This window comes from Notechis scutatus, chromosome 3, assembly GCF_049901735.1.
Source record: "Notechis scutatus isolate UNSWTSFEM ecotype Mainland chromosome 3, rNotScu1.2, whole genome shotgun sequence".
In the NCBI taxonomy this organism is placed as follows: domain Eukaryota; kingdom Metazoa; phylum Chordata; class Lepidosauria; order Squamata; family Elapidae; genus Notechis; species Notechis scutatus.
Window position 1 is genome coordinate 158,919,868 of NC_142011.1, and position 27,972 is coordinate 158,947,839.

General features: G+C 35.5%; 1 protein-coding gene across 1 annotated transcript; it reads right to left on the reverse strand.

The window, feature by feature from the left end:
* Positions 1 to 1,356: 1,356 nt before the first annotated feature.
* Positions 1,357 to 19,170, reverse strand: RAB12 (RAB12, member RAS oncogene family). Its single transcript, XM_026671913.2, has 6 exons — positions 18,750 to 19,170; positions 11,251 to 11,311; positions 4,255 to 4,393; positions 3,490 to 3,579; positions 2,855 to 2,959; positions 1,357 to 1,518 (listed from the first exon to the last, which is right to left on the reverse strand). Exons 1-6 carry the CDS (start codon positions 18,997 to 18,999, stop codon positions 1,405 to 1,407), a joined length of 759 nt encoding a protein of 252 aa, XP_026527698.1. The 5' UTR covers positions 19,000 to 19,170; the 3' UTR covers positions 1,357 to 1,404.
* Between the last annotated feature and the right edge of the window lie 8,802 nt (positions 19,171 to 27,972).

Consider the following 27,972-nt stretch of genomic DNA (forward strand, 5'->3'; position numbering starts at 1 on the left):
ATACACACATACATACATACACACATACGTGTGTGTGTGTATATATATATGTGTGTGTGTGTGTGTGTGTGTGTGTATACATGTATATGTGTGTGTAAATATATATATATATATATATATATATATATATATATATATATATATATATATATATATATATATATATATATATATATGTGTCTCTCTTATTCTTCGTCAGCAGATCATCGCCATCATCAGGCTTGTATTGTATTCTGTATATACAATCAGAAGCCTGATGATGGCAGATGAGATTCTGCTGAAACGCTTACAACTAAAAGAACAACTACAATGATATATATAAGTATATATATATATATATATATATATATATATATATATATATATATATATATATACACACACACATACACACACATATATATGTGTATATCTCCAATTTATTTCAGACAAATAAACATACATTATTCCTTATAACATAGGAAATGGTTTAAAAATAATTTTAAACAAATTTATCTATGACAGAAGAAATAACTCTTAAACCTTTTTTTAAAAAATAATTTGCAAATATTTCTCTGCTTTATACAGTATCTGACTGCTCATTAATTTATGTTTGAGACACTAATTAGGTCAAAGTGCCAATTCATCCTTTAAAAACTACACAGAACACAGTGCCACATACACCCTGCCCCAAAGGTGAAAGTTAATAAATAAAGAAGTACTGCTGACACTATTTGCCTGTGTGTTCAGAATTCAATCCTTCTGTTATATTATCCATCTTCACTTCAGCAGTACCTGCCTGAAATCACCTGTTGAAGTGATTGGAGGCCTATTATGATACTTGATGGACTGCACTCAAAGGCTTCAAACCTATCGATCCCTACCATAGAATAAACCTGTGAACCCAGGGACCAAGAACTTACTTCTGAATTATCATACACATAAGTGTTTTACCAGAAATTTATTTGAATTTATAAGAGATAATGCTGCTTTAGAAAGCTTTATATATGTCGAGTTGAAATTTAAAATATTTTTTTTAAAAAAACTATCAAAGCACCATATACTAAGAGATTCTGTTTATGCTGAGGACTATTACAACATTTATGTTGAGGATAATTAAGTATGCATTTAATTTCTTACATCCTAGGTTTGGGAGTGCTGTACTGTGTTTCCCACCAAATTGTACAATATTTATAGGGCTGAGAAAAGAGAAGTGAAAAAAAGTGTGGAAAGAGCAATATTTAACCAGTTACAGTCTTATCCTATCTAGTTTGCATATCTGCATATTTACAAATTAGTGTGTAGCTCTGACTCTGAATCAAAGTGCAACAAACAACAGCCATATGATTGTAGTACAGAATGAGACAGCTTTCTCCCTTTCTTTTTGCTTGTCATCTTTTCCATTCTGCGGCAAGCAATAGCAAGTCAGCAACAACGGACATGAGGTCTTGGAGGAGGCAGTTCTGGTGGAATCTCTGGTTCTGGCTGTAGGGACAGGATGCTGTTGGACAATTCATTTCTTATTACATCCAAAGGCATCTTAAATGAACACCAAAAACACACGTCAGCAGCATCTTACACAGAATTCTACTGAAGCAGATATACTTACATCTATAAGTACAGGTAGTCCTCAACTTACAACAGTTCTACACAAGCATCGAAAAGAGAAACTTATGACAATTTTTCACACTTATGACCATTGTAGCATCTCCAGGGTCACATGATGAAAATTCAGACACTTGGAAACTGGCATGTATTTATGACGGTTGCAATGTCCCGGGGTCATGTGATCACCTTTTGTAACCTTCCGACAAGCAAAGTCAATGGGTAAACCAGATTCACTTAACAACTGTGTTGCTAACTTAGCAATGGTGGTGATTCACTTCACAAATGTGGCAAGAAAGTTCATAAAATGGGGAAAAAACTCACTTAACAACTATCTTGCTTAGCAACAGAAACTTTGGGCTCAATTGTGGTCATATGTCAAGGACTAGCTGTATATTCTCTCTACATCAATGTTCCTCAACTATGAACACATGAAGATGTATGTCTGGGGAATTCTGGGAGTTGAAATCCCATAACTTCAAGTAACCAAGGCTGATATTGCTTTACATCTATTTTCAAGTTAAAATAGTCATAAATGCCATGCAAAGACTGGTTAATTAGCCTGAGAATGGCAGCTCTTTAGTTTTTCATACAAGGCACTTTTAAATAAAAAAAGAAGAAAACAAAAAATATCATTGTATACCATTAAACATAAATTAATTAAATAGAAAAACAATTTTTATTATGCAACAAGGTTATTTTCTTAATCATGTTACTTTAGCCACTATCTGACAGCATTTCTCATTCTTCAGAATATCAGATTTCGGTTTTATATTCAGAGCCATAGTCAACCTTGAGTTCAAAACAGACAGAACTGAATTCTCTTCTACTGTGTTTCAGTGAGTCACACAAAATGACTTGAAGAGCCTTATGTAATACCTAAGCTGTAAGTACGAGATACCTAATCTAGAATGTAAGCATAGAATGCTTTTACAACCCAGTCTACATTTGTACCTTAAATTAACATTATGTTAGTTTCTTAAGTAACATTAAAGTAGTATCCATAAAATTTCCTATTTCTTATATACATTAACATTCATTCACATTAATTATCCTAGGAAACATTTTTATTTCTGCCAACTGAAGCAAGCAGAAATAATTCAGCAATTAAAAGCTCCTAAAATTGTTTCATAAATATATTTTAAACAGTCAACATATTAAGGCTGCAATCTTATATACAATTATCTCTGACTAAATCCCATTGAATTCTAGGTCTACTTATATTAAATTTTGTAGGAAGTTAGCTTCTTACAGTATAAAGATCATTTACCTTTTTTAAAATGTCATCAACTAGTTTTAAAAATATTTCATCCACATTAAAATTATCCTTGGCACTAGCTTCACAAAAACGCATCCCAGTTATCTGCTGAGCAAACTATTAGGGAAAAAACAACAAAAGTTTTATATTACTGTGTCAATTCAGTCTCAAAAATCAAATAATCTTTCATTGAACTGAGAAAAATAACCCTAAAACTTACCGTATGTTACAATAACATTAACTAATTTTAACTATAAATAGGCAATATTTTGAAAATCATTTTTTTAAAAAACAGTTAACATCGAAAATATGCTGATCTAGTCTTTCAAAATTTTATTTTTACTGTCATTATGGTGATTTCTAGTCCTATCCTAGCAAATCTTTATTTCCTTGCAAATTCCATTTTTTACATATCCAGATTTGGAAACTGACATAAGAGATATAGACTCCTGATATAAACTAATCAGAAATCCTTAGTGATCACATTATTGGTTTATTCTGTATATCACTTGTAAGACCTTAGCCTTAAGAAACATTTAAGGGCAAACAAACAGAAATAGATTTGATAATACAAATATATTCAGTGTTAAGCTTCTGTGAACTTCACATTTCCACAAGAATGAATGTTGACTTTTATCTTCACCTACTTTTTCTCCTTGTTGCCGACTAATTTCTCTGTCCACTTCACAGTCTAACTTATTTCCAACCAATAGTAGCTCTGCATCTTCTGAGGCATACTGGAAAGAAAAATGGGGGGAGAGAGAGACCACAAAATCATACAATGGACTGTTTCCAGATGAGCCTGTAGTTTTCATATAAAAGAGAGTGAAGATATTTGACCAGTATGTTCTTCATAAATCACACTGTTGACCTGTGCACATATTATCATGAATGATTATGCTTTATTTTGGTGGCTTTTGATGTATATTGATTTACTATTATTATGTAACAATAAAAGAATTGGAAACAGATAGAAAAATAATGTACAGAATAATATTAGATAGGGAAGGCTTTATTTCAATACTTATGACATATAACTACATAAAAAGCTGTGAATTTTAGTGCTATTTTTTTTGTTTTATGTTTAGAGAGCAGCCTTTTCAATACCTTGATGCTCAAATATCAATCAATGAAATGTAAAAATCATAAACATTTCCTATTTTAAAAGGGTCATACAACTCATTCATGGAATTTAATTTTGTACAAGGCATTCAATTTTAACAATTAACAATGTGGAAATACCTGATTATGCAATACTATAGAGAATTAATAGTTAACACTCAAAGATCTACATAATGGCCACATTGCACTAGAAGAACTCTTCAGAGCTGTACTGCTACATTTAGCACTGACATGAAACCTATTTTAAGGACCAAAATCAGCCCTGTTCATTTTGAGAAACTGAAGCTTACCTTATCAATCATTTTCATCCATTTTGGCAAATCATCAAATGTCTCCTTCTTTGTGATGTCATATACCAATATTATTCCCTTGGCACTTCTGTAATAAGCTGAGGTAATACTGTTGAATCTTTCTTGACCTGCTGTGTCCCTAGGAAGCAGCAGCAAATGTGGATAAAATAGTTTTCCATTTTACAGATCACTTCAAATTTCTACAATAAATAAATTTTATATCTTAAGGTCTGCATTTTTCCTACCAAACAGATAAGGTCTAACACCCCCCCCACACACACACACACAAAAAGAAAGAAAATAACTTCTTGGAAAGGAATATGCATGCAGAAGCTATTTTGTTTCTATGTATATATTCAGTAAGTGATTACAGTAGTAAATTCATACAAGACAACTATGTGACTGTGGATTCAAGCATGCAATATGATGACCATAAATCTTGTTATTAGTGGCCTAGCTTCTACTTTAGAATCTCACCGGTTATGGCTAGACATATATTGTGGTATGTTGAAAAACAACAACAACAAAAGAGCATAAGCCAAGTGAAAGTTCAAAGAAATGAGACATGGAATTACATAATCTCAGAATTTCAGTCAGATATGGGTGTTATTTTATGGCTTCCTCTGATAGTACAAGACAGAGAAGTATCCAGACCTGCTCCATTTGCTCATGGGCAGCATTGATGGCAAAAGATAGGCCTTGAGCATATGTTTCACGTTCCCTAATAGTCAAATCACTTATCTCAAAATGAACACATTTTCTCATAATTAAATTCTCCTGGTTCCCATGAGAGATTCAAAGGTGTTAAGGTTCATAAGAGTTTGTTTTTAGAATTTCAATCCTGCTTGAATTAGAATAACTATTAATTTTCACTAAGGTATAACTACAATTTTTAATAAAAGTATTTAGGAATCCTGTTACAGGTTTTATTCATGTGAAAGAGAAAGTCCTTTCAGTTTGTCATACAGTTTTAGATTTACTAGGAAGAAATGAATACTTATTAAGGTTATTCTTTTAGTTTTCTTTGCCAACAATGCCATAATTGCTAACTTTACTATAACAACACTGTCACTATAAATGGCTCCAGATGGAGCAACTGTGAATAAATAGCCTTTATTTTCTTTTTATTCCTAATTGTTTTTTCCCCCTCATTATATAAGCATCCCAGAGCCACTTAGGTATTTTTTGTCTGTATGTGTTTATGTGTGTTATAAATTGAATAAATAGATAAAATAAAGTTGAAATTACCCTGTAAGCTGTAAGTTTTTATAAAATTCCTTACATAAAAATATGCATACTTTAAGTTCCTAAAGAAAAGAAGTTCTAATCTTTTTTCCAGATAATCAGTTGCCTTAAACAAAGCACAATACTTTCCTATAAATAAACACACCCATATTACATACATATATACCTAACATTAATACACTCAAATATCAATGTATCATAAGTACTTTTTCAGACAAGGCATTTAATAATTTTAGAGTGCATATTTTATAAATATTGGAATAATTAAATATTAAGTATTATCTACACAAAAATCTATGACTTTATGAACATCTTTTTCCTGAATGTGGAAAGTTAGATCTTTTTTATAACACTAGTCTTTCAAGTGGCATTCTTGTTTATCAACATAATTTGTTTGATGAGGAGAAGCTTGCAATTCCAGTACTATTTTCTAAGATCCTGACCAGGAAAAGCAAATACTACCTTATTAGCACCTTTTCTAACACATTACAATTTTCATTTTTGTCATATAAGGAAAAGAGTATAACTCCAATAAATTGACAAGGAAAGAGGCAGTGTAGGGCAGCTGGGTATACAGGACAGAGAAGCTTCTTTTTATCTACATTTTCTAGATGTCAAAAGGTTGATTTGGCATATTGTGAACAGCTTTTGTCTTGATATGACTAGGAAAGGATTTACACAGCTTCAGCATCAGGAATACCTTCAAGGTAAGTTCTTCTAAGATAATAGACTTGATCAAGATTCCCCAAATATTGTATTTTCTTATCCAAGACAGATTGCAAAATGTGCTAAGCCACATTCTTAGGTCACAATAGACAACCCATTAAACGGGGTCAGACAGTTACAGAAAATATAAAAATGGTTGAGGACTTGAAGTTTATAGGAAGGCATTGATCCCTGGAAACTATTAAGAGAAATTATTCTTGATATTAACATTAAAGCAGCCATTTAAGAAAATCAATTTTATTGGCCTGGAAACATGGGGAGGGCAAAGGAGGCCTAAACATTTATTTCCGTCAGAAATTGAAGATGTCACATAACTGAACTTCAGTGTTTCCCCAAGACCCTTTTCTGGGGCCTCAGAGCATGAGTGTTGAAAACTTGAATTGGGAAAAATACACAAAAACCATAAAGTACGTTCTAAAATAGGCATAAAGAACTCTCTCTTTTCCTCAGATCCAGGCCCACTCCATATATGGCCCCACCCATCTTGTAATCAACACTCTTCCCATGACAACTAGTAGCCCTTAGCAATTGGTAACCCCCATATGACTGTTCAATACATATGTAGACAGAGTAAATGAACATTCTGACTGAGATTCATTAAACTCAATGCACATACAAAAATGTTTCTGTATGCCCAGCAAAATTCCCCCCCAATATCTCTTTCTTAACAAGGTTGGTTTGAAGGTTATTCCAATCAACAGGATAAATGTTTACAGAGACGAAATAGCTACAGTGGGAAGACAAGCCACAAACACTTCAATATGCATATACTGAAGACTTAATAGTACCAAAGAACAAAAACAGCAATACTATATAGAAAAATTCCACAGAAGACAATGCTACACCTCAGATATACTTTGCAAAACATGTATGCATTCCCTGAGTTCTCCATTTACAAATCCTAGCAGATTCTAAGGACAGATATAACTCTATTGAATCCATAGATCAAATATAACTTTTTATTAAATAGTGCAGAATAAGGAAATATATATGTAAAAACCCAACAGCTAGTCTCCCACTTTAGACAGAGAACAAATATTTGATTAGTTTCCATTATCAGTATCCATCATTATCATTGACCTTATCATGTACATTTATTATTACAATGATAATTTTTACAAGGAGGCTCAAGCTGCGTAATCATTTTCATGCCACTGAACTTTGCAATTATATTCACCTTATCCATTTTGGTATCCAAAAGGATACCAAAAAGATAGGCTGCCCAATTTGTTCTTCATCCTTAATAGTAACAACAATGCTAAATTTGGTATTTGGTGGCACTTTTTCACAGCCAGTTTTCTACTCACTGCTGTCAAGACATTTCCATTTTTATTTAATCTGAGCAAAGTAATGCTATCAAATTGGGGGTGGCTACAGTATATTTAATTATTGTACAGTAAAAAGCATTTGATGTCCATGAAGTCAAATGGCTGAAGGAAGTGTGGGATATGCAGAGGAAAGCAGGAGCCAAAGATGACTTCCTGCTACTGGAGAAAGTAAATGGACAGTAATGTTTCTCAGAATTGCTTTTCTTCTTTCAGGTACCAAGGCAAGATAACTCAGATCCAAACTCTTTTACAATGGCCACAAAGAACTGGAGTGGAAAGATGAATTTGGTAACACATTATTTTGAGAAGAATGCCCTGAGCACAAAAATGAATAGAATCTTCTGTTTCTATGCAGGTTACATTGTGATCCGAATCTTTTGCAATCACTGTGGCCAGAAGTTTTGATCAAATGAAGTTGCTTTAAAATATAATTATCCAATACAACATTTGATTTATCTATTCATGATAGCACAGCCTATAAAGAGTCTGGGAAGACATGATTTTAAAACTTTGTTCCCAATAACAATATTTCTTTTGGCACCACAATCCTTAGGGAGCAAATTTTAAATAGGGAAGATGCCAGGGTAAAAATATTGTTAAACCTATGGTTAAGAAGAAAACAACTATGTAAGGAGCCAAATATTTAAGCTTTATGGCTCTAAGGGAAACATTTTTCTTTTAATAGTTATACCTTTTTATGTTGCCTACATTAGTTTATCATATAAGTTAGCAAAAGATTAACGTGCAATATGTGAAAATCCTGCTGTATGCCATTGTTAACAATGTTTTTCAACTATTTAAAAAAAAACTGCCTAGATGATGAAAATATTATTCTAAATAGAATGCAAATAAGGTGTGATAAGTATGTACTACCATTCTTAACATAATGGGAGTAACACTACCATTTCTAATATAATATCATCTCTTGATGTTCTACTTTTGCTGAAAATCTAAGTCTTAATTCCATCTGTTCAACAGAAGGCTTAAAAAGAGAGGCATACTTAAAATATATGAAAATCATATATTTGAACTCTAACTTTGATTAAATAACTGTTTTGTGCTAAACGTAAGGTAACAAAATAGAGGAACACTAAAATGAACCATACTGATTTACGTAACTGAAACTAAAGTGTCCTGCAAACTGGATAACCCCCCACACCCAATCTGGAATTCCCTGATGCTCTCCCATCCAATGCTAAACAGCTTTATTTTTTACAGAAAATAAAAGATAAGCAGAAACATTGTCAAGCTTGAAGCCCATATTCTTTACCATTCTTTCTGTTTAATTCTACACCTGAATTCAGTTCTTAAGAAAATTATGCAACAATGATAGAGAGTAAGATTCCCAGTTTTTAGAATATGAATTGGGAAATGGTGGAGAAAGGACAATCTTACAGCTTGAATGAGAATTTTGCCCAAATATTAAAATACAGAGTGTCAGTCACATTTGTATTGTGAATGTCTTTCATCTAAAGTATATCTTCATTAACTCAAATGGAGGAGAAAAACCCTTGTATGCTTCACTCATCTCCACAGAATCGGGGGAGGAAACAATTGTATGGTCATTTCCAAGGTGGGACTAAAGAATGCAGGACAAGGGCAGTTTGAAGTAGAGGAGAAACTTATTCTGAGAGCACAGTACAAGATCTGCTGGTCAGAGGTGGCCACATTGAGCCCTCCCCCACAGGCCCCTTGCCTTGTGCCACAAAAGCTCACAAAAGATGTACCCATCCTCTAGGAATTCCAAAAAAATGTGTTTAACTGGAATCCCCAAAGGGGACGCTCTGGAGTCAGGCACCCTGTTTTGTTCTGGGTTTTTTGATTCTTTAGCATTGCAGATAGTCATGGCAATCTGTCTGGGGAAAGGATCTTTTATTATTTAAGATCTTTGGCATTCTGAAAAGAATGCTCACCTTTTGCTATTTTGAATCTTTGACCCAGGTCTGTTACACCTTCTCAGTCTTTGTTTCTAATGTAATTTCTAACCTTTTCCTCCTGGAAAGGGTAGAGATATTTGAATGACATGGAACACAGAGAAGATTGAACAACAGGGAGGGTTTGATTTTTTCCCCATATCTTCAAGGAAAACCTTTATATACATAGTCTGAGTATTAAACAACTAAGCAAACAACATTAACACATTTTATTATATATTAAAGTGTAAGAAATCTCATAGGAGCTTCAATGAAATACTATTTCATTTATTTAAGGCCTAAATTTGATGTATTTTAAAAAACCTTTGTTGGAATATTTAAAGAAATACTATGCATGGAGAATTTCAGAACTAAAAGGGTCTCTATTGTGTGCTAATAGGGACTGAATACCCAGTAGCTTTTCAAAAGCTAAAATGTTCTGTATCACTCTAACCAAGCCACAATAATTGGTTAACTGTACTATAAAAGACAGTGGCACATTAAAAAATCAACATTACCTCATTATTAGCTTCAGTACAAACCATCATGGCTAACCATCACTCTGGCTCAAGTACCAATTCTGTGGCCTTAGGATTCCAGATGGGAACACAGATGAGGAATGAAGTCATGCCAATAATTTTCAAATATTAGAGTAACGGATGATACGAAAGATGCAACAGCAATTAACTCAGATGGAAGCAAGACAAACACAAGGTGCGACAAACAGACTTGATGGTGACCTGCCAAGAGGAGTTAGTAAACTGAATTGGCTGTATCTGTGCAAGAGAAGTATCACTAAACTGTTTCTATGGTATTATCCAAACAACCACTGCATCCCCCTCATCCCTACTAGACAGTTAACATATCTACTAGTTATTACTACTATTAATTATGCAAGAAATACTATCAATAAACTGGGTGAATAACATTAGCTAGCTTACAGAAGATTGTCTAAATAAAGCTGGATTAATCTCTCACAACAGCTCGTTTCACACCACTGTGAATAATTTTGTGATATGTAACGTGCTAGTTTAAAATTTTATCAGAAATGAAATAACGTAGAAATTGCTTACGACAATCATCACACATATTTTGGCCATAAGAAATTAAAACCAAATATTTTCTTATTAGAAATCACCAATCACAGAACAGTATTTTTTTCATTTCATTTTTTCGTGGAAGCAATTATTATAGCTAGGAGGGTCTTTCCTAACTCTATCCAAGTGTAATACTGTGAATAAACTACCAATTAAATAATATTTAGATTCAAAAAATGATGCTGGAATTGCTGCGCTATTATTTTTCCTTGAGAATGTATGTTTTTCTGTAAAAAGAAAGCTAGACAACCCAACTCAGCTTTTTTAAAAGCCAAAAAACAATTGATAATTGCTCAAATATGAAATCATTAAAATATATTCTCCTTGTTTTAATTGATCTTTTTTGAAGTTGCTGAAGTTTGAAGTTGGGCAGCATATAAATTTAATAATTTTTAAGTAACTTAAACAATAATTTAATGATTATGAATTATTGTAGTAAACTGATTTGGCTTAAAGATAGGAACACAACAGTTCAATAAATAATATAATATGTCCATTTCAAATTAGTATTTCTACTTTCTGATCACTGCTTCACAAATTGCTTGTTCCTATGGCTATATGCTGTGTGAGAGAAAAAAATTCAGCAGCAAGTGAGTTAAAAGTTAATTATATTAGGTAGCATACCACAACCATGCAAGAACACAAAACTTAAAAGACCATTCTGCTGGTTGCATTTTTTTTACTTACCAGATTTGTAATCTAATTTTCTTTCCTCTTAGTTCTACTGTTTTGATTTTAAAATCAACACCTATAAATAAAATACAGTAAATAAAAGAGGAGGAATAAGCAGCAAATGCAAATACAAGTATGATAATATTTTTCCTGTTCATATATAAGCAAGCTGAACATGAGGACCTGTACTATCAGGGAGATAAAAGACAGATATTGTATATGGATTTAAGCACTGCAAAACTGAAAATGCTTTCAATAGGTATAAAGGTTTCGATGTTATGATTACTTTACTTAAACAGGACATGCCTCAAACCTTGACCAATTTTACAGGAACCATCTGAAACTTTACATTAAAAAAAAATACTTCTAGTTTGTTGTAACTCAGTGGAAGGAAAAATCATGCTGGAAAAATCAAGGCTGATTTCTTACTGAAAGGAATGTTGTTCAATTTTAGTGTGCTCATAGAACGTATGTGGCATTCTGTGGTATTATTTCACTATTGTCAATAAAAAACCCAAAACTTCAAAAAATGATCCTCTATTAATTCCATATATCATATATTCCCCAAGTATTGTAACTTATACCATACTGTATTGAAATCTGATCTTAAGAATACACTGCAAATGGATGAAATAAATGGTCAGCCATGAGTGCCATATAACTGGCTTCAAACAGTATTTATTAAAAATACATTACTTACAGAAAACATTATTCACTGACAAAGTAAAGATATGCTACATACACAGACAATGTTCTCTAATGTACATAAAATATAACAGAAACAGTTTTTAGAAATATTGATAAGATCTGCAGAGCATTCAACTTGTTTTATGTGCCTGAAGGAATACTGGTCCTTTACTTTTCTAGTAGGTGTTAAGGCGTAATAATTTGATAATTTTCTAAAAAACTGATCAGTGAAAAAAATCGGTCAAATTTTCTTAAAAAAATTGACCAATGAAAGTCTGATACATGTCCAGTTGCTCTTTTGGATTTTAAGTCATGTTAAGTCAAGTTTCTAGATGTAGGTTATCTGATCTAAGAGTTACAAAATTGCTTGTCTCTCGCCTTCCTGCGTCATTGTCATTGGCCACTTTTATTTTTTCATTCCATTTGAACATGAAGTGCTTACAAAAGGCTAAAACAGTCTGAGGTACTTACATTCTCCCCCAATCTAGAGGCTTTATCTCTAAGTCACAGGAAGGAAAATTAAGTGTACTATTTTAGAGACAATTATTAGCAGTTACTCTTTGGCACTGTTTATGTATTAGGACAGGAACCCCAAGGATTGCTTACAAAAACATAAAAGCAGCACTTCTTGACAAAGACAGGTGAGAATTATGATAGGCAGAGGAAAAAAATGCACACGAAAGCAATTAAAGGGGTTGGCTACTCATGATAGAAGGTTTTGTTTCTTCACAAGGCCATCCTTTTGAGTGATACGTCAAAAGTCATGTTCAGAAGTGATCTCTTCGCATCCATTAGAGTATATTCCCAGATAGCAGTGCATAGAACTGCAATCTATGTAAGCTATGTCAACTGGGGAACAAGTAGGCCAAAGGGCAAAAAAGCAAATATAGAATTAGATGTGGCCTGGCATGACAAAATCAATGTTATAAAGATGGCCTTCATAATGCTGCAATAGACGGTAAAATCAAAACCATGTTTTATCAGTGCTATTTACAGCTGTGTAACTCTACAAGTCACACCTATTAGCATAGAGGTCAGTGTATTCTGAAAAATGCAAAGATAAAATCATGTGGAATTCTCACAGCAATTTTCCTGCAACCTAGTAAATAAATCTTACAAGTCATATAATCATTGAAAATAATAAGAATCACAATTGGTTTATTATCCAAAACCAACAGTGAAGTTAATCATAAAATAAAATCATCCCTGTTTTGCTTATTCTTATACTACTTCAGATGTTTATAATGCGACACTGATCTCGATTCTTATTTCAAAACCAGCATTTATTTAGTATACTATAAATTTTGTTAGCTGTCACAAATCATCCAATCCAGAATAAATGGTTGTTCAGTCTTAAAACCAAAAGTTACAACATACTTAAGTAAATTGCTCATTTTACTGCTTGCCAACTGATTTAGGGCAATGGGTTATTTGATTCCAGTATAATATATTCGTATATTTCACTATGTTTGCCTGCACAATGTAGATCTGAATCTGAACTTGGAACAAAAACCTTTATAGAGAAATGCAGAGGCTCAAATGTTGGCTTTTTATATGGGGATTAAATGAAAAATATTTCTTGATTTTGAATTAGATGTGGACAAGCCAGTTTCAAACAAACCAAACCAATTCTATCCTTCCTTAAGGAAAAATGTCAAATACCTGTCTGCCCAGAAACTGAAAATCCTCCCTGCAAAATCCAAGCAGAATTTTCAGCCCCTGAATGAAGAGAGACTCATGTGGGGCCTATACCAGGCTTCCCCATGTGCCTGAAACACCCTGCAACTTATTGTGTTGCCTCTCAGCTCAGGAGCTGAAAATCCTGCAGTATTTCAGCTCCCTCATGTCTCTCGGGCTGGCTGAAAAAACTTCCTGCTGAAGGATGTCAGCGGTCTTCATATATGGAAGAGAACTTCTTTCACGGGGTAAAGAAACAAAGCTGAATTTATCAAAATTGGAGCTCTGTTTCTGCACCCTGCAGGAGAATGTCAGATCTTTTCCATGTGCACTATGCACAGAAAGGACCAACTTCAGCAGGGTGCAGGAATGGAACTGAGATCTTCAGAACGTGAGCTGTTTCCACTTGACCAATGGAATTTAGCTCCTCTCTACACACTGAAAGAAACACATTTGGTGGGGAGCAGAAGCCAACAAAGATTGAAAAGGGCGATCACATGATTGTGGGACACTTGACAACCAGTTCAAGGACCTAGATCATGATCATGCGACTATAGAGGAAGGAAGTTTCACAAATAGCCAGGTTATTTCCAAGGCTGATGAAACTTCAACCAGTCATTAATAACCAGTCATATGTTAAGACTACCCATAAATACAGTAGTAAAGCCTTTATATCTATTGCCTTAAGAAGTATTAGGTTTGTTGAAGGAGGTTTGGTCCATTTCATTTTCATAATTGCTTTGTAATGGTGTTAGACCAAATTACATTTAAGATACTAAAGTTGACTTCAAACTTATATTTTGGGGACATTGGTGTCAGGGATTGTGATGATTTTTCTTTATAGGTTATACAGCAGTAGTCTCCAATCTTTCTGGCTCGGTGGACTGGTGGAGGCAGTGGGCAGAGGTGATGGCTTCACGTACGTGCACGCCACTTTTACATATGCAGCTTCATGCGCATGCTTACCCACCACTTCCGCAGCTTAGTTCCAGACAGGCTCAATAGAACTTTACTAAGTGGCTGTTGGAAGCTCCTAGGAAAGGTAATTCTGAATTCTGTCATTAAACATTACCAATATATTCTCCCTCCTTTCAACTGATGCCAAATGCTAAAATCTTGGTGGCAATCTTATAGTACTGTTGGGCTATAGCAGTAGACTGGTCAATACAAACCACTGATGATTAATGGAAAAATTGGTTTGGGAAATAGACTACTTAGGATAGTGTAGGAAGACCTGAGGAGTTGCAGTTTGCAGTTTGAAATGTTTCTGGTTGACACTATTCCTGCAATTTGTTTAGGAAAATATTGCTCAACATGTCAGCTGCATCTATTCTTGAAAAAGATAAATGAAGCACATCAAATAAACATGTTATTTACAACTAACTAGACAATTTAAATTTGCCCAAAAACTTACATGTGTGATTTGTATATTCATATAGAGGTTTAGGATTATGCAGTAAACTAAGCTACATAACACTAAGTAACCAAGTAACCAAGCAAAATGTGACTATGTGTATTATGTATGTATATAATGCTTAGTATTATATAGTAACCAAGTTACATAATACTAAGTAACCAAGTAATGAACCAACAAATCAAGTAACCAACCAAAGTGTGGATATGTGAGAAGAGGTTTACAGAAATAGAGTTCATCATTTTGGCTGACTGTGTGGCATAATAACTGTTAAGCCTGGATTCCCCAACGGGTGTTAAGGAAAACAAACTAAACAGAACGTGCAGCGAAGTCAGATAGGAAGACAGGTAAATGTGTGAGATAAGTTTTCTAGTTAACACGCAGTAAAAATACAGATACGCTTGTGCTATCAAAAATATTGTTTATTCCATTTAAGAATTATAGCATAGTCAAATAAACGGTCCATTAGTCATATATCAATTTCAGTCAATTCTTGTCGGGGATACTCTATTTGCAAAGTCCGTGTTGAATAGCCAATGTCAGTACACTTACAATAAATCTTATCTTCTCTCCGTTGAGAAAAATAAACACTTCTTCTTCTCTCCCCTTTCCAGCAAGAATGCAGGCATCAATCCATCAAGTAATTAGGGATCAGTAAGACAGAGAGCGAGCTGGAATTGCCTCGCTTCTTATATAGTGCTTTTACAACCACACCCTTAATTACATTCTTGCAGTTAAAGTTACACACACTTTAACTAACAAACCATGATACCTTATTTATTATTTTTACCCAAACCAGTTAGGGTAAACAATGTTATCCCTAACAATAACCATTTTCATATTGTAAAGCACAAGATAGGAAGATGGGAAATGGATTTGACTTTCCTGTTCCAGATTTTTAAGAGGCATTTTGTACATTATGTAGGAAATACCAGCTACTAAAACACTACAAACAAATACAAAAGTTAACTAAATTATATGAGTCAGAGCTATTCCTTAACTTCTGCAATCTTTGTTTCCAGTTTCTAAAGTTAGCGTACATATGAGTGTTGGTAAGTTACTATTAAAAGTAACATGTATTGTAACCTGGTACATGTTTACACAGAAGTAAGCCCTCCTGATTGCAACGAGATATGCTTCAAGGTATAGGACCAAAGCCAAAGTAATGTTGTTATACCTATAATATAACTATATTCTGAGTTGTTACATGGATTTAAAGCAACTAACCCAACATTAAATAAAAAGAAATCCACCTTTTAATCATAAAAAAGAAAAAAAATCAAAAGTGTGAACTATCATATTTAAAAATCTAATGAATGTAGTATATGCAAATCATATGTATTAAAATATATTTCAGTGAATCTTGTATAAATCAATTTAAATGTATATCGACCTATCATTAACATGAGTAAAATCAGAAGCATATAGAAAAATTCCCTGTAATTTTATACAGTGGACAGTCCTATAAAGTCTCACAAGCATGCAAACATCACTGATCTTGAGTTAAATATTATATGATTGCTTTAAGATTCTACTACAGTAAATGAATTCATGGGAATAAAGAATGCCGACAGTTAAAACAAGGTATCAATCACCTTAAAAGCCAAATCCATCCCCTTCCTCTCAAGTTTCAGCTGTATTTTTTCCACAACTATGAAATAGCCTGTGAAACAAGCAATAAACATGTTTATTTCACAAATATTTTAGGAAAGATAAATCTGAGCTGGTCCAATTAAGGAAATTAATTTCTTAATGTGTCTATTCCAATAAGAATAATTTATCTATTTATAGGTACAATAAACTGCTAGAATTACTTACGTATTTGGTTTCTGAAGTGTAATTCAGGATAGTGGTTTTCAAGACATATCAGGGAATATTTCTTTTAAGAAGTCACTACTGTCAGTATAATTTTTACAAAAAGCAGCTTGTTCATCAACATTTCATTAACTCAAACTACAAATTATTTCCAATTCAAATTAAGTATACAAACCCAGAGGTTCCCCAAGAGACAAAAGAAATGTGTGAAGTATTATTAGAAGCAGGAATTCTATAAATTACTAAAAGTAATCCATAAATATTTCACTCAAAAAAATTGTATTAAAATACTAAGGCTGCAGTCCTAACTACACCTTGGAGTAAATCCTATTGCAAACAGTGAAATTTACTTCTAAAAAAAAATATTCATAGCACTGCCACACGACAACCCCAGGTTTTCCTTAGGAAAAACATATAAACCATAAAGGAGTATTTCAAATCGTTGATAATTTTAAAAGTAAACCTTTCTCTGATCTGTTAGTACTGTACAGATTTTTCTGGATACCAAGCCAAAGAGACAATCTTATATTTTTAAGTTTCTCTCTCTGGCTTGTTCCAATTAGAAAAAGCTATCATGCTGCAGTTGAACACAACAATCTAGAAATAAAACAAGGGAGATCTATAGCCACATGCCTTTAAAAAAAAGCTTTGTAAATATTTGCAGATAGATCACATTTGACCATGGCGATTTGTATCCGAATTATCAAAAAGAGCTTCAAAATGTGCCCACAGTAGCAGTGGACTGATACTGTATTGTGATTATTGAAGATGTTTAGTTAAAAAAAAAACCTTTTAATAGTCACTAAATATCTTTTCTGAGGGTGCCTTTGAGGTGGCAACTGTCTGGACAAGTTGCTGCAGTTTTCTTGTCCAGATTTTGGAAGTAGCTTGCCATTGCCTTCTTCCTAGGGCTGAGTGTGAGTGACTGTTCCAAGGTCTAATCTTCTAAATAACCAATCCTAATTACAGAAATTTTTGTAACATTCCTTTATGAAAGAATAATTCTAGTCATTTTAATGGAGGATTTTAGGTTCTTAATTTACACTTTATGAAGCAAAATAAGATTATTTATGATGAGAGCCGGGCACAATATCCCAGATTTAAGTGCCCACAAAAGTATATAAAAGGACTGATGTATTGGCAGCCTTATTTTTCATTTCTTTCCCCCGACGAATTAAGAAATACCGCCCTTCCCATCCTGTTGATAAAACAAGGCACTCTTATCAGTGTTACTCAATTCGGGGCAGTTTTAAGATGTGTATATATATATATTTTTTAACTCCCAGAATTCTGCAGCTGGGGAATCCAGCTTTTTTGTTTGTTTGCATAATAATAATAATGATGATAATAATAATGATAACAATAATAATAATATAGCACAATCATGCCTACCGTTCCTGTCCTATTGTCCCCAATTATTAATTCCTATTTCTTGTATTTAAACTTATGTTTATTCTTGTTTCTGTTATATTGTAAGCTTTTGACAAATAAAATAAATAATAAAATAAATAAATAAATTTTAAAAAAATCCCTGGGAGTTGGAAGGCACACATCTCTTAAAAAGCAAAGTTCTAAAAGTGGCATTTCCTCGACATCCATCCTTCAAGGGGGGGTCACTGTCAGCCTCTCCGATTGGGTCGCTTGGGCGCGTCTGCTGGAAGCGAAGGACGGGGAGAGGATTTCAGGCCAGCCGTTGGCCAGGGACGTTCCCCGGCATAAGTGGGAAGCAGCCTCCCCGGGAAAAGAGGAGGTGGAAGAAGAGCTCAAGGAGCGCAAACCCAACCCTGTCCCAGCCCTGAACGGCGCCCTTGGCTGCCCCCATCCCGCCGCCTTCCCCCCGATTCCCCCACTTCCCCCGCATCCGCCCCTCACGCGATCGGGCGCCTCTTGCCGCTCCCTCCCTCCCCGGCCCCTCTCCTACCTACGGTGGACTTGCAGGCCTCGCAGAAAGTGTCGTCCGTGAAGCGCTCCATCAGGCTGGTCTTGCCGACGCCTCGCGAGCCGATGATGATCACCTGAAGCTTGAAGTCGGCCGGCCGCGGCGGCTGTTTCCTGCGGCGGCCCTGAGGCCCCGATAGCGCCGGAGAGACCCCGGCCGAGCCCAGCCCGCCGCCGCCGCCTCCGCCGCCGAGCCCCGGCCCCCTCCGCTGCAGCCCAGAGCCCGGCTCCATCCACTCATATGCGGCTCGCGCGGCCCACTCCCCGCCACCTCAGTCAGGGCCCGGCCCGAGACCGGCTGCCCTCGCCCGCCGTGCGAGAGACACCTTGGCCCGGCCTGACAAGAGCAGAAGAAGAAACAGAAAAAGAAAACCGAGCTCCAGCCAGTGGGCGCAACCGCCCGGAAGTGAGGCCAGAGGCGGCCCTAGACGGAGGTTGGCAAGAGGCGCCCTCTTGCGGCCAGGAGGACTGCAGGTGGGAAATGGGAACGGTCTATTATTTTATCGTTATTTTATCCGCCTTGTTTGATCATCTGAATCATTAGTAGCCTTGAAGAACGGGCAGGTCGTGTACCTCTCAAGTTCCCCCATATTCTATGGCTGCGGGTACAGTTCTTATAGGGAGTGTGTTTTTAAAATCTCTGTCCTTTTAAATTACCATAAAGTAGTCTTTTATCTTCAAGCACCACTGCTCCGTTACTAATGGGCAAAGCTGATATGGAAGACTTAATCGACTTTTCAGCCATTACTGCATTTGAATAATTAATCTTAATGATCACCTGGGCTTCCTACGCTGGGAAATGGTTTGCAATGCCAAAACCCAAAGTGGTGGTCTGAAACACAGTTCCTAATCATTGCAGGGATAGCAAGAAAGTCAAGGTGGCAGCTACAACTAGGGAATGCCAGCTGTACCGTTCCCATTTCCCACCTGCAGTCCTCCTGGCCGCAAGAGGGCGCATCTTGCCAACCTTTTATGTGTGTACTGCAAAAAGGCAGGACCTGATTGCACCATCATAGCTTCCATCTTGATTTTTTTTTGAAACCTATTATGGAAGCCCCTTCAACAAGACTTATAGTACACTTTACAGAGGTAATCATGTTCATTTAAAACAGTTTATTAAAGTCATTTGTGGCTGAGAACTACAGTATTCCAAATAGAAATGCTGTTGGAAGTTAGTGCCTTGCTTGCAGGATATCATTTTTTCAATTCAAAAGCATTTAATTCTTTGTTGTCATCTAGGACAGGGCTGTCAAACTCCGACCCGTGGGCCAGATATGTCATGCGTTGGCCACGTCCACACCCGGTTTAGCAAAGGGGGGGAAAAGTCCCGATATGTCATATGATGCCACCATGACGACGTGAGTTTGACACCCCTGATCTAGGAGTAAATTGGATATTCACAATATAATGGTTTTACTCTTAAGATCTTAAAATTGTAGCATTGAAGAGAGCATCCATGGTGGAAGATGTATCAGAGAATCTCTGACAGATGGTCATCCAAGCCTCTGTTCAAACCTATCATGTGGCAGCCTGTTCCACTGGTAACTGGTAAAAAATAGCTCATACAATCAGGAAGATCCTTCTGAAGTCTAGCTCGAACCCCATTCCTGTAGTTTTAAATCACTGGTTGAAATCCTGCCTTCTAGAGCAATGGGGACTGAATCCACCCATTTCTGGGTGTTACTTTTTCATCCTTGGTAATTTTTTGTGTAGATATATCCTGATCTTTTAATGCTTCTTCATAGGGATTGGTTTTTTGTACCCTTTATTTTGGTAGCCTTCCTCTAAACTGGGTCCTATTTGACATTGTTTCTTTTCAATTATAGAATCCAGGATTGGGCACAATACTCCCAAAGGTGTCCGACTATGGTAGCATAGTTTGGAAAAACTACTACTTCTGATTTGAATTCTATGTTGCAATTATTGCTTCCTGATATAGTATTTGCCTTTTTAGTAGCTGAATTACAGTATTGGTTCATGTGTATCCTGTTTAACTATTTAATTTGTTGAATAAACAATAAAAGGCAAAAGAATGGATTCTACCAATTGTCTTCCCTTTTCTGGACAATACATTAATTATATTATAGCCAAAACTATACTCTTTGCTTATTGACTATCTTGTTCAGCAATTATTTGAAATTAGGGAGGTACTGAAAAAAAAACCTATGACCAATGCCTGCATTTATGATCTTTGCAGGGTCTTTCAGTCCCATGATTGCCATTACAGTCAGAATTCATTGACTTGTTGTCTAACATGTTTTTCTCTCCTATCTCCTTTGCAGAGTAGACAGGTTGGAGAGAAAGGGATTACAAGAGAATAAACAGACACATAACGGGGAATACACAGGATGTTTGCCAACTGCATTCACAACTGGTGGCATTGTTTTTGGTATGTACTCTATGTTATGTGCCTGCTTACTCCCTTCTTTTTCAATGAATATAAATACAAACATTAATTCTCTTCTTGCTAATTATCCCAGCATCAGTTGAGTATTCCAGAGGTTGGGAGAATGGCTAGGAATGGCTAAAGAAAGGCTGGAAAGTGTGAAGTTGATTAGTCTTATCAGTCAGGTATCCCTGCACTGCTGGGTTGAGTATTCCAAAGGATAGGGGGAGTAGGGAAAAGAAAAGTAAGTCATGGTCACATGATTTCCCACTTAGCAATTGCTATACTTAGCTTTCCCAATTGTGAGTGTTTAAAAACCTCTAATACCCTCCACTGCTGCCTGAAATTGACAAGATTTTAATCAATTACACGCTGAAGGCTTTTCCTGTCTAACTAGCTCTAGCACATTCATGCAATTGAAGAGCCAGTCTTTATGAAACTGTAAAAAATGATTTCATACACATATATATCTCATCCTTTTTTGCATTTTTTTTCAATGTAATTTTTGTTGCTGATGCCAAGAAACATAAACAGTGTGTCCCCCACCCACTCTCCTAACTTGGCCTCCTTTGCTTTTTCAGGTATCTAATAATCCTAGCTTTGGATGGTCATTAAACCTTTCTCATTTCACATACCTTTTGGATTATTTTACGTATAATTCATTTCACTCTCTATTTTTTAAGATTTGTTTTCTAAATAGGTGTATTTTGATACTACTTTACATTTTATACTGTAAATCACCATAGTTCCTCTCTGGGGCCAAAATGAAGCTAATAGATGTAAACATATAAAAATAAGAAATGTAGAATCGTTTAATGGATGGTTGTATTAAATGAGTCTCATTGAGAATTGCTATTTTTTTCAAGTAATTGTTCTTAGTATGTCTTTTAAGAACAGCACCCTACAAAGATATTAATACATGATAATTTTAATTGTAAAGTTGATTACTGTCTCTTTCCATAACATGAAGAAACTGTTGCAATCACAAAAATTCTGGAACATCTTTTAAAACTTTAATTTTTAACCATAGCTCGAGCTTCTTCCCTTAAGGAACAAAACAGCTGAAGAAAAGCTCCAGATATCTTCTTCTGAGAACCTTTTGTTCATGAGACACAGAGTTGTGTTCATTTTATTGGGAAAAACAATTTAAAAATCAATAGGTTTTTTAAAAAAAATCCAAGTATTGCTATTTTGGTGATAAATTAAACCACCTTTTCACAGTACTGAGGACCTGGGGACAAAAGCTGACAGAATATCCGCAGTTATAAGATTAAGAGTGGAATCATTTGAACTTTTAAAATGACATTCAGAAACAACAGCAGGGTTGTGCTCCTTTGTTTGTCTGCTCAGAAGTACAGTATTTTTTAAAAAAAAATTCATCAGCAGTTATAAATCAAGCTTCCGAGGGAACATTCTAGTATAATATTATATATACCCACCACAGTCTTCAGTTTATATGCTTTACAAAAATATTATATTTCATCAACGGAGTACAGACAAAGAGCATATGGACTCACTTTTAATTTGCTTCCTTCCAGGTCCATCTGTTTTTCAAAATTACCTTGTTTTGCTTAGTTTACATTGTAACAATAACTTGTGTTTGAGTTTGTTTGAAGCCATTATGGAACTAGCTTATGTATCAACAAAGCTGCTTCTTGTAGCCTTCTGAGAAGCTTGTTTATATGGTGGTTAAGATTCACTAAATTGGGGCAAATATTTGTAGGCTTCTAGATAATACTGAATTACAACTCCCACAATGCTTCCAAACAGGATATATGGGTGCGGGAGCTGTAGTTTGGAAATATCCAGAAAGCCAGAGGTTCCTAAATACTGCAGTAGACAAACTCAACTTTTCACAACACTGTTTCACAGGTATTTCTTGACTTACAACCACAAATTGAACCCAAAATTTCCCTTGTTAAGCAAGACAGTTGTTGAGTGAATTTTGCCACATTTCACGACCTTTCTTGCCACCGTTGTTAAGTGAATCACTGCAGTTGTTAAATTAGTAACACAGTTGTTAAGTGAATCTGACTTTCCCATTGACTTTGCTTGTCAGAAGGTTGCAGAAGGCAACCACACGAGCCTGGGACACTGGAACAGTCAAAAATGCATGCCAGCTGCTAAGCGTCTGAATTTTGATCACATGACATGGAGATGCTGCAAAAGTCACAAGTGTGAAAAACATCATGTCACTTTTTCAGTGTTGCTGTAACTTTGAATGGTCAGTAAATGAAGCCAAGAACTACCTATATACATTTCTGAAAGCACCCTGTTTTGGAATTTGGCAATTTGTATGAATTTTTAATGGCCAGAATATGTGAATCATTTAAAATAAGTTTTTTCAGGAAACCATCAAATTTACATTAATTATGGTTTTTAAAACTTTTTTTAAGCAGCCACACATATACACAACTTTACAATGAATAGTCATAAAGTTATGAAACAATCTTCTTTCATAAATTTACAATGCTGGTAGAGCATGGTGCTTAAGTTGTGAGGTTTTCTTTTCTTTTTAAATATACTAAATATACTACATAACACTGTTTATCCAACACAGGGGTGTCAAACTCAAGGCCTGGGGGCCAGATCAAGCGCATGGGTGCTTAGATCTGGCCCACTGGGCCACCCTGAAGATCGGCCTGTGGTGCCTCTGCCAGAAAAAACGGAGTTCCAGAGGGCCAAGTGCAGCCCTCCTGAGCTCCGTTTTCTCTGGCAGAGGGCTGCAGGAGGCCAGCCCAACCAAAACCAGAGATCACGAAGGCCATGTGTGCCACCCCCAGCTCTGTTTTCACTAGCAGATGGTTTCAGGAGGCCAGTTCAGCCGAAAATGGAGCTCGGGAGCCTGTTTTTGCTGGCAGAGCACTTGGGCCACCACAGGCACCCCCTCCCAACATGCATGATGTCAAGCTGGCCTCACCCACTCCGGCCATGTCCCACACAGCCCACCAAGGTCAAAAACCCCTGATGTGGCCCTCAATGAAATTGAGTTTGACACCCCGATGTAACATATTGTTGTGGTTGAAAAACTCAAGTGATTCAAATTTATAAACTTATATTCTTTCTCAGTTTAACCTAACACTCTGCTGCAGAGCTTCTTTGAAGAAAAGGAAGTTAAATAGCAATTAATGGAGTATACTCTATACTATATTTTGTTGCTTTGTTGAAACCCAAGTTGACTGAAAAAAGGTATATTATGGATTTGTTGTGTGGAATAAACAGGAGTCCAAATTGAATGGATAAACTTTACTTTCATTTATATAGAGACAGAGAATGAGAAACAGGGTGGAAGAATGAGCAAAGGGAGATGGAAACTATTGTAATTCCATGTACAGTATATACTATAAGTTAGAATGAAATGCTGCTTATTGTTCTGTGGAAAATGATAGAAATGATGGGTTCTGATCAGTAGGAAGAATTCTGTTTTGTGAAACAACTGCAACAAGAATTAAATTGGGCAGATTATTGACTGAAAGTTGATAAATGTAGAGATTTGGTACAACTTGATGAACAGCTGAGTATTAAGCTGGAAGTATGTTGGAGCTCAGCTGTAGCCGCTCTATGATAAGCTAACTAACATTTTGTATTATTCATGAGTTATGAAATATTCAGATATTAGCTGCAGCATTGGACTAGTGCTTGCATCCTCCTGTTGACACAACTAGCATTGCATTTACTGTTTTAGTACAGATCACACCAGTGTACTTTTCAATAAGATTAAAAAAACAATAAAATAGAGACTTTCCTCAAAAGTTATTGAAAGTTATTTTAATAAAGTTTAATGGTTGCATAAAATACTGTCTTGATAATTTTAGAAATCTATGCACTAAAGACTGCTTGTTTTCAAAGAATACATTTTATTTAGCCATACTCATTAATCATTTGGAAGTTTATGGGCTTAATTTGGGTACCAGTAGATGGAAGCAAAGAGTTAAGATTTCTCTCTCTCTCTCTCTCTCTCTCTCTCTCTCTTTCTCTCTCTCCTCTCTCTCTGTCTCTCTTGCCTTTCTGTCCATAGATCAATATACAAATTTATTTCTAATTAAATCCCACTATCCTCCCAGAAGCATACTTTTAATCACATCTGTTGCCGATCTTAGCTTTTAATTCTAAAACTATAGAGCTGGTTTTGTTTTCATCATTAAAATACTTTAGCCAATCCCATTTTCTTCCCTGCACAAACAGATTTCCTGCAAAATACCATTTGATTACAAAGAACGTAGGTAGAAAGAATCTTATTTGCCTGGAAAAAGAGAATAATACAAAAGGGAAAAAATGTTCTTTATATTTTCAACTTTGTTTTAGTAATGGATAGTTTTTACCTAGTATTACATTTCAATTCTATGAATATCAATGGAAACTCTTCCTTTTGTGGGTCCAAATTTGTAATGTAGAATAGTTAAATTTAAGTTTCAGTATTCCAGTGGATCCTTCTTTGAAAATATCATATAATTGTAGCAAAAGTTTACATTTTTTAATGTTTCAGTTTGATCTTTTACTAATATAGATGGACGTAAATAAAATATGATTTAGAGCACAGTGTGCTTGCTGTTGTTTTAGGACCTTAGAAGAAAATAATTGCTCTGCTGGTCAAGTAGCTCAGTCCAGTATCTTTGATGCATATCAACCAGCTGTCCTAGGGATGTTAATGAGCAGCACACGTTGGCAGCGTTGATTTCTAATTATTTGAATATAGCAGTTTGTAGTGGAGCGATGCAAAGCATTTGAAAGATGTACTTTGGGAGCATGAAATGAAGCCCCTTTCTCTGGATCATTAAAGTAAATGAACCTTATCCAAGGCTTGCACAGTGGCTTTGTACACAATTCCTGGCGGTGTATATATGTATGTGTTTGTGTGTGAATATATATACATATCCATCTGCTCTGCTGCCTTCCTGGTGATGTGGTTATACATGAATACATACTGTACATTGATTTGAAGAGATGTGCTCAGTTCATGTTCCTACCTACTGCTAAATATCTCGTTTGAATGCATGGCATAGCCTCAAATTTCTAACAGTAGCTACATAGTTTTCCTTAGAGAATATATCTTTCTGGCTAATAGTCATTAGAAATTAATCTCCTCGTTCCCCCCCACACTTTTTTTTCCTAGCCTGTTCAATACAGTTCTTCTAATTTCCAATGTATATCACCACGCTAGTTGCAAAGGTTTATGGATCTCTATAACTAAAAATATCCTATTATTTGGGGTATTATCAGTAGATGTATATTGGATCCACTTTCACAAAATGCAAAGCAAAGCATTTATTCTGGAAAGGTCATGAAAGAGCTGAACAGATAAAGATTTGAGTTTTTCCCTGTTTCATCCAAAGTGAATGGATCTTTATACCAGTCTATAATTTTCTTCAGGGGCTCTTGTTCAGTCATCAGAGAACATGTGACAATGTCAAAGAAAAGCCCTTTCCAATTACTGTACAGTGCCTCTTCTTTGGCACCAGATCTTTGAACTTTTCTTTTTCCTGAGGCCTTTAACTACTGCCTAATATTTTATATTGGCTTGCTGTATTTTTTTGGGGGGGGTTCTATTCTTATTGCTGAATTGTTCTTTTCTAATTATACTCTTTGTTCATTGTTCCACTGGAAGGTTTAAAATGGAAAGATTTGATGCTTGTGCAATATGTGTGTGTGTGTGTGTGTGTGTGTGTGTGTGTGTTGTGGCTCCGGGTCTGGATTCTGCTCCTGTGGCTGATATGAGTTCAAGTGAGGAGGACATGGCAGAAAAATATGAGCCGGCATGGCTCAGTGATTGGAATAGTAACCAGGATGAGGAGATGGATGTAACAAAGGAAGACAGACCTGAAGTATTAGAATTGTCAGGACCTTTGACCTCCTCTGGTTCTTTATCTGATCAGCAGCCGGGAATGGCTGACAGGGAAGGCATGAGAGAGTCTTCTAGTAGAGATGAGAATTTGGAAAACTTGTGGTTAAACGTAAGGAACAGAAGGAGACTAAGGAGACAAACCCAGTTAGAAAGAAGGAGGAGAGTGAGGGAAATTAGCACGTTGCCTAAGTGAATAAAAGGACACAGCTGGGCTGGTAGAATTCGCCAGAAGCAAAGTGACTATTTGGGAGTGAAGACATTGCAGCTGAAGCTCTGAGGCTTGAGATTTATTGCCACGACAGGCTTGCCGGACAGGGTGAAGATTTATGCTGTGTATTGGGATTTTTGCCAGCCGTTCTTTTGTGAGACTTTGTTTTAGTTTGAATTACTTCTGAAACGGCTGTTTTTGGTTTTATCTCATCTGAAATTAAGGGGAGACATAACATACATACACACACACACACACACACACACACACATGCACATATAATATAAATAAACATACATATATACATGCATATAAAACAGTACATTCAGAAAGTATTCAGGCCCCTTTTCATTCTTGTCAATTTTGTTATGCTGCAGCCTGATTCTACAGTTGGTGAAATTCATTCATCTGCACTTAGTACCCCATAATGACAAAATGAAAACAGAATTTTATAAATGACCGTAATCCTTTCTAAATGTACTGCATACCCACCCCACTGTACCTTTTTGTGTAAAGCAACCTTATGCCAAGTGCAGAAAAAAGAAAGTGAATGCAAAATACTCTTCAATAAAGAATAATTTCTTAAACTTGAATATTGTTTGACTCTCAATGTCTCTAGGCAGCTGATAAACCATCAAAGAAATTAAAACAAAGAAAAGAAAATATGATACATTTAAAAAAACTTCTTTTTTATTTTTTTAAATGAAAACACTCATTGTTGGGGATGATACATTACAGTGCTATTTGTATCTTGGAATACAGCAACTGTA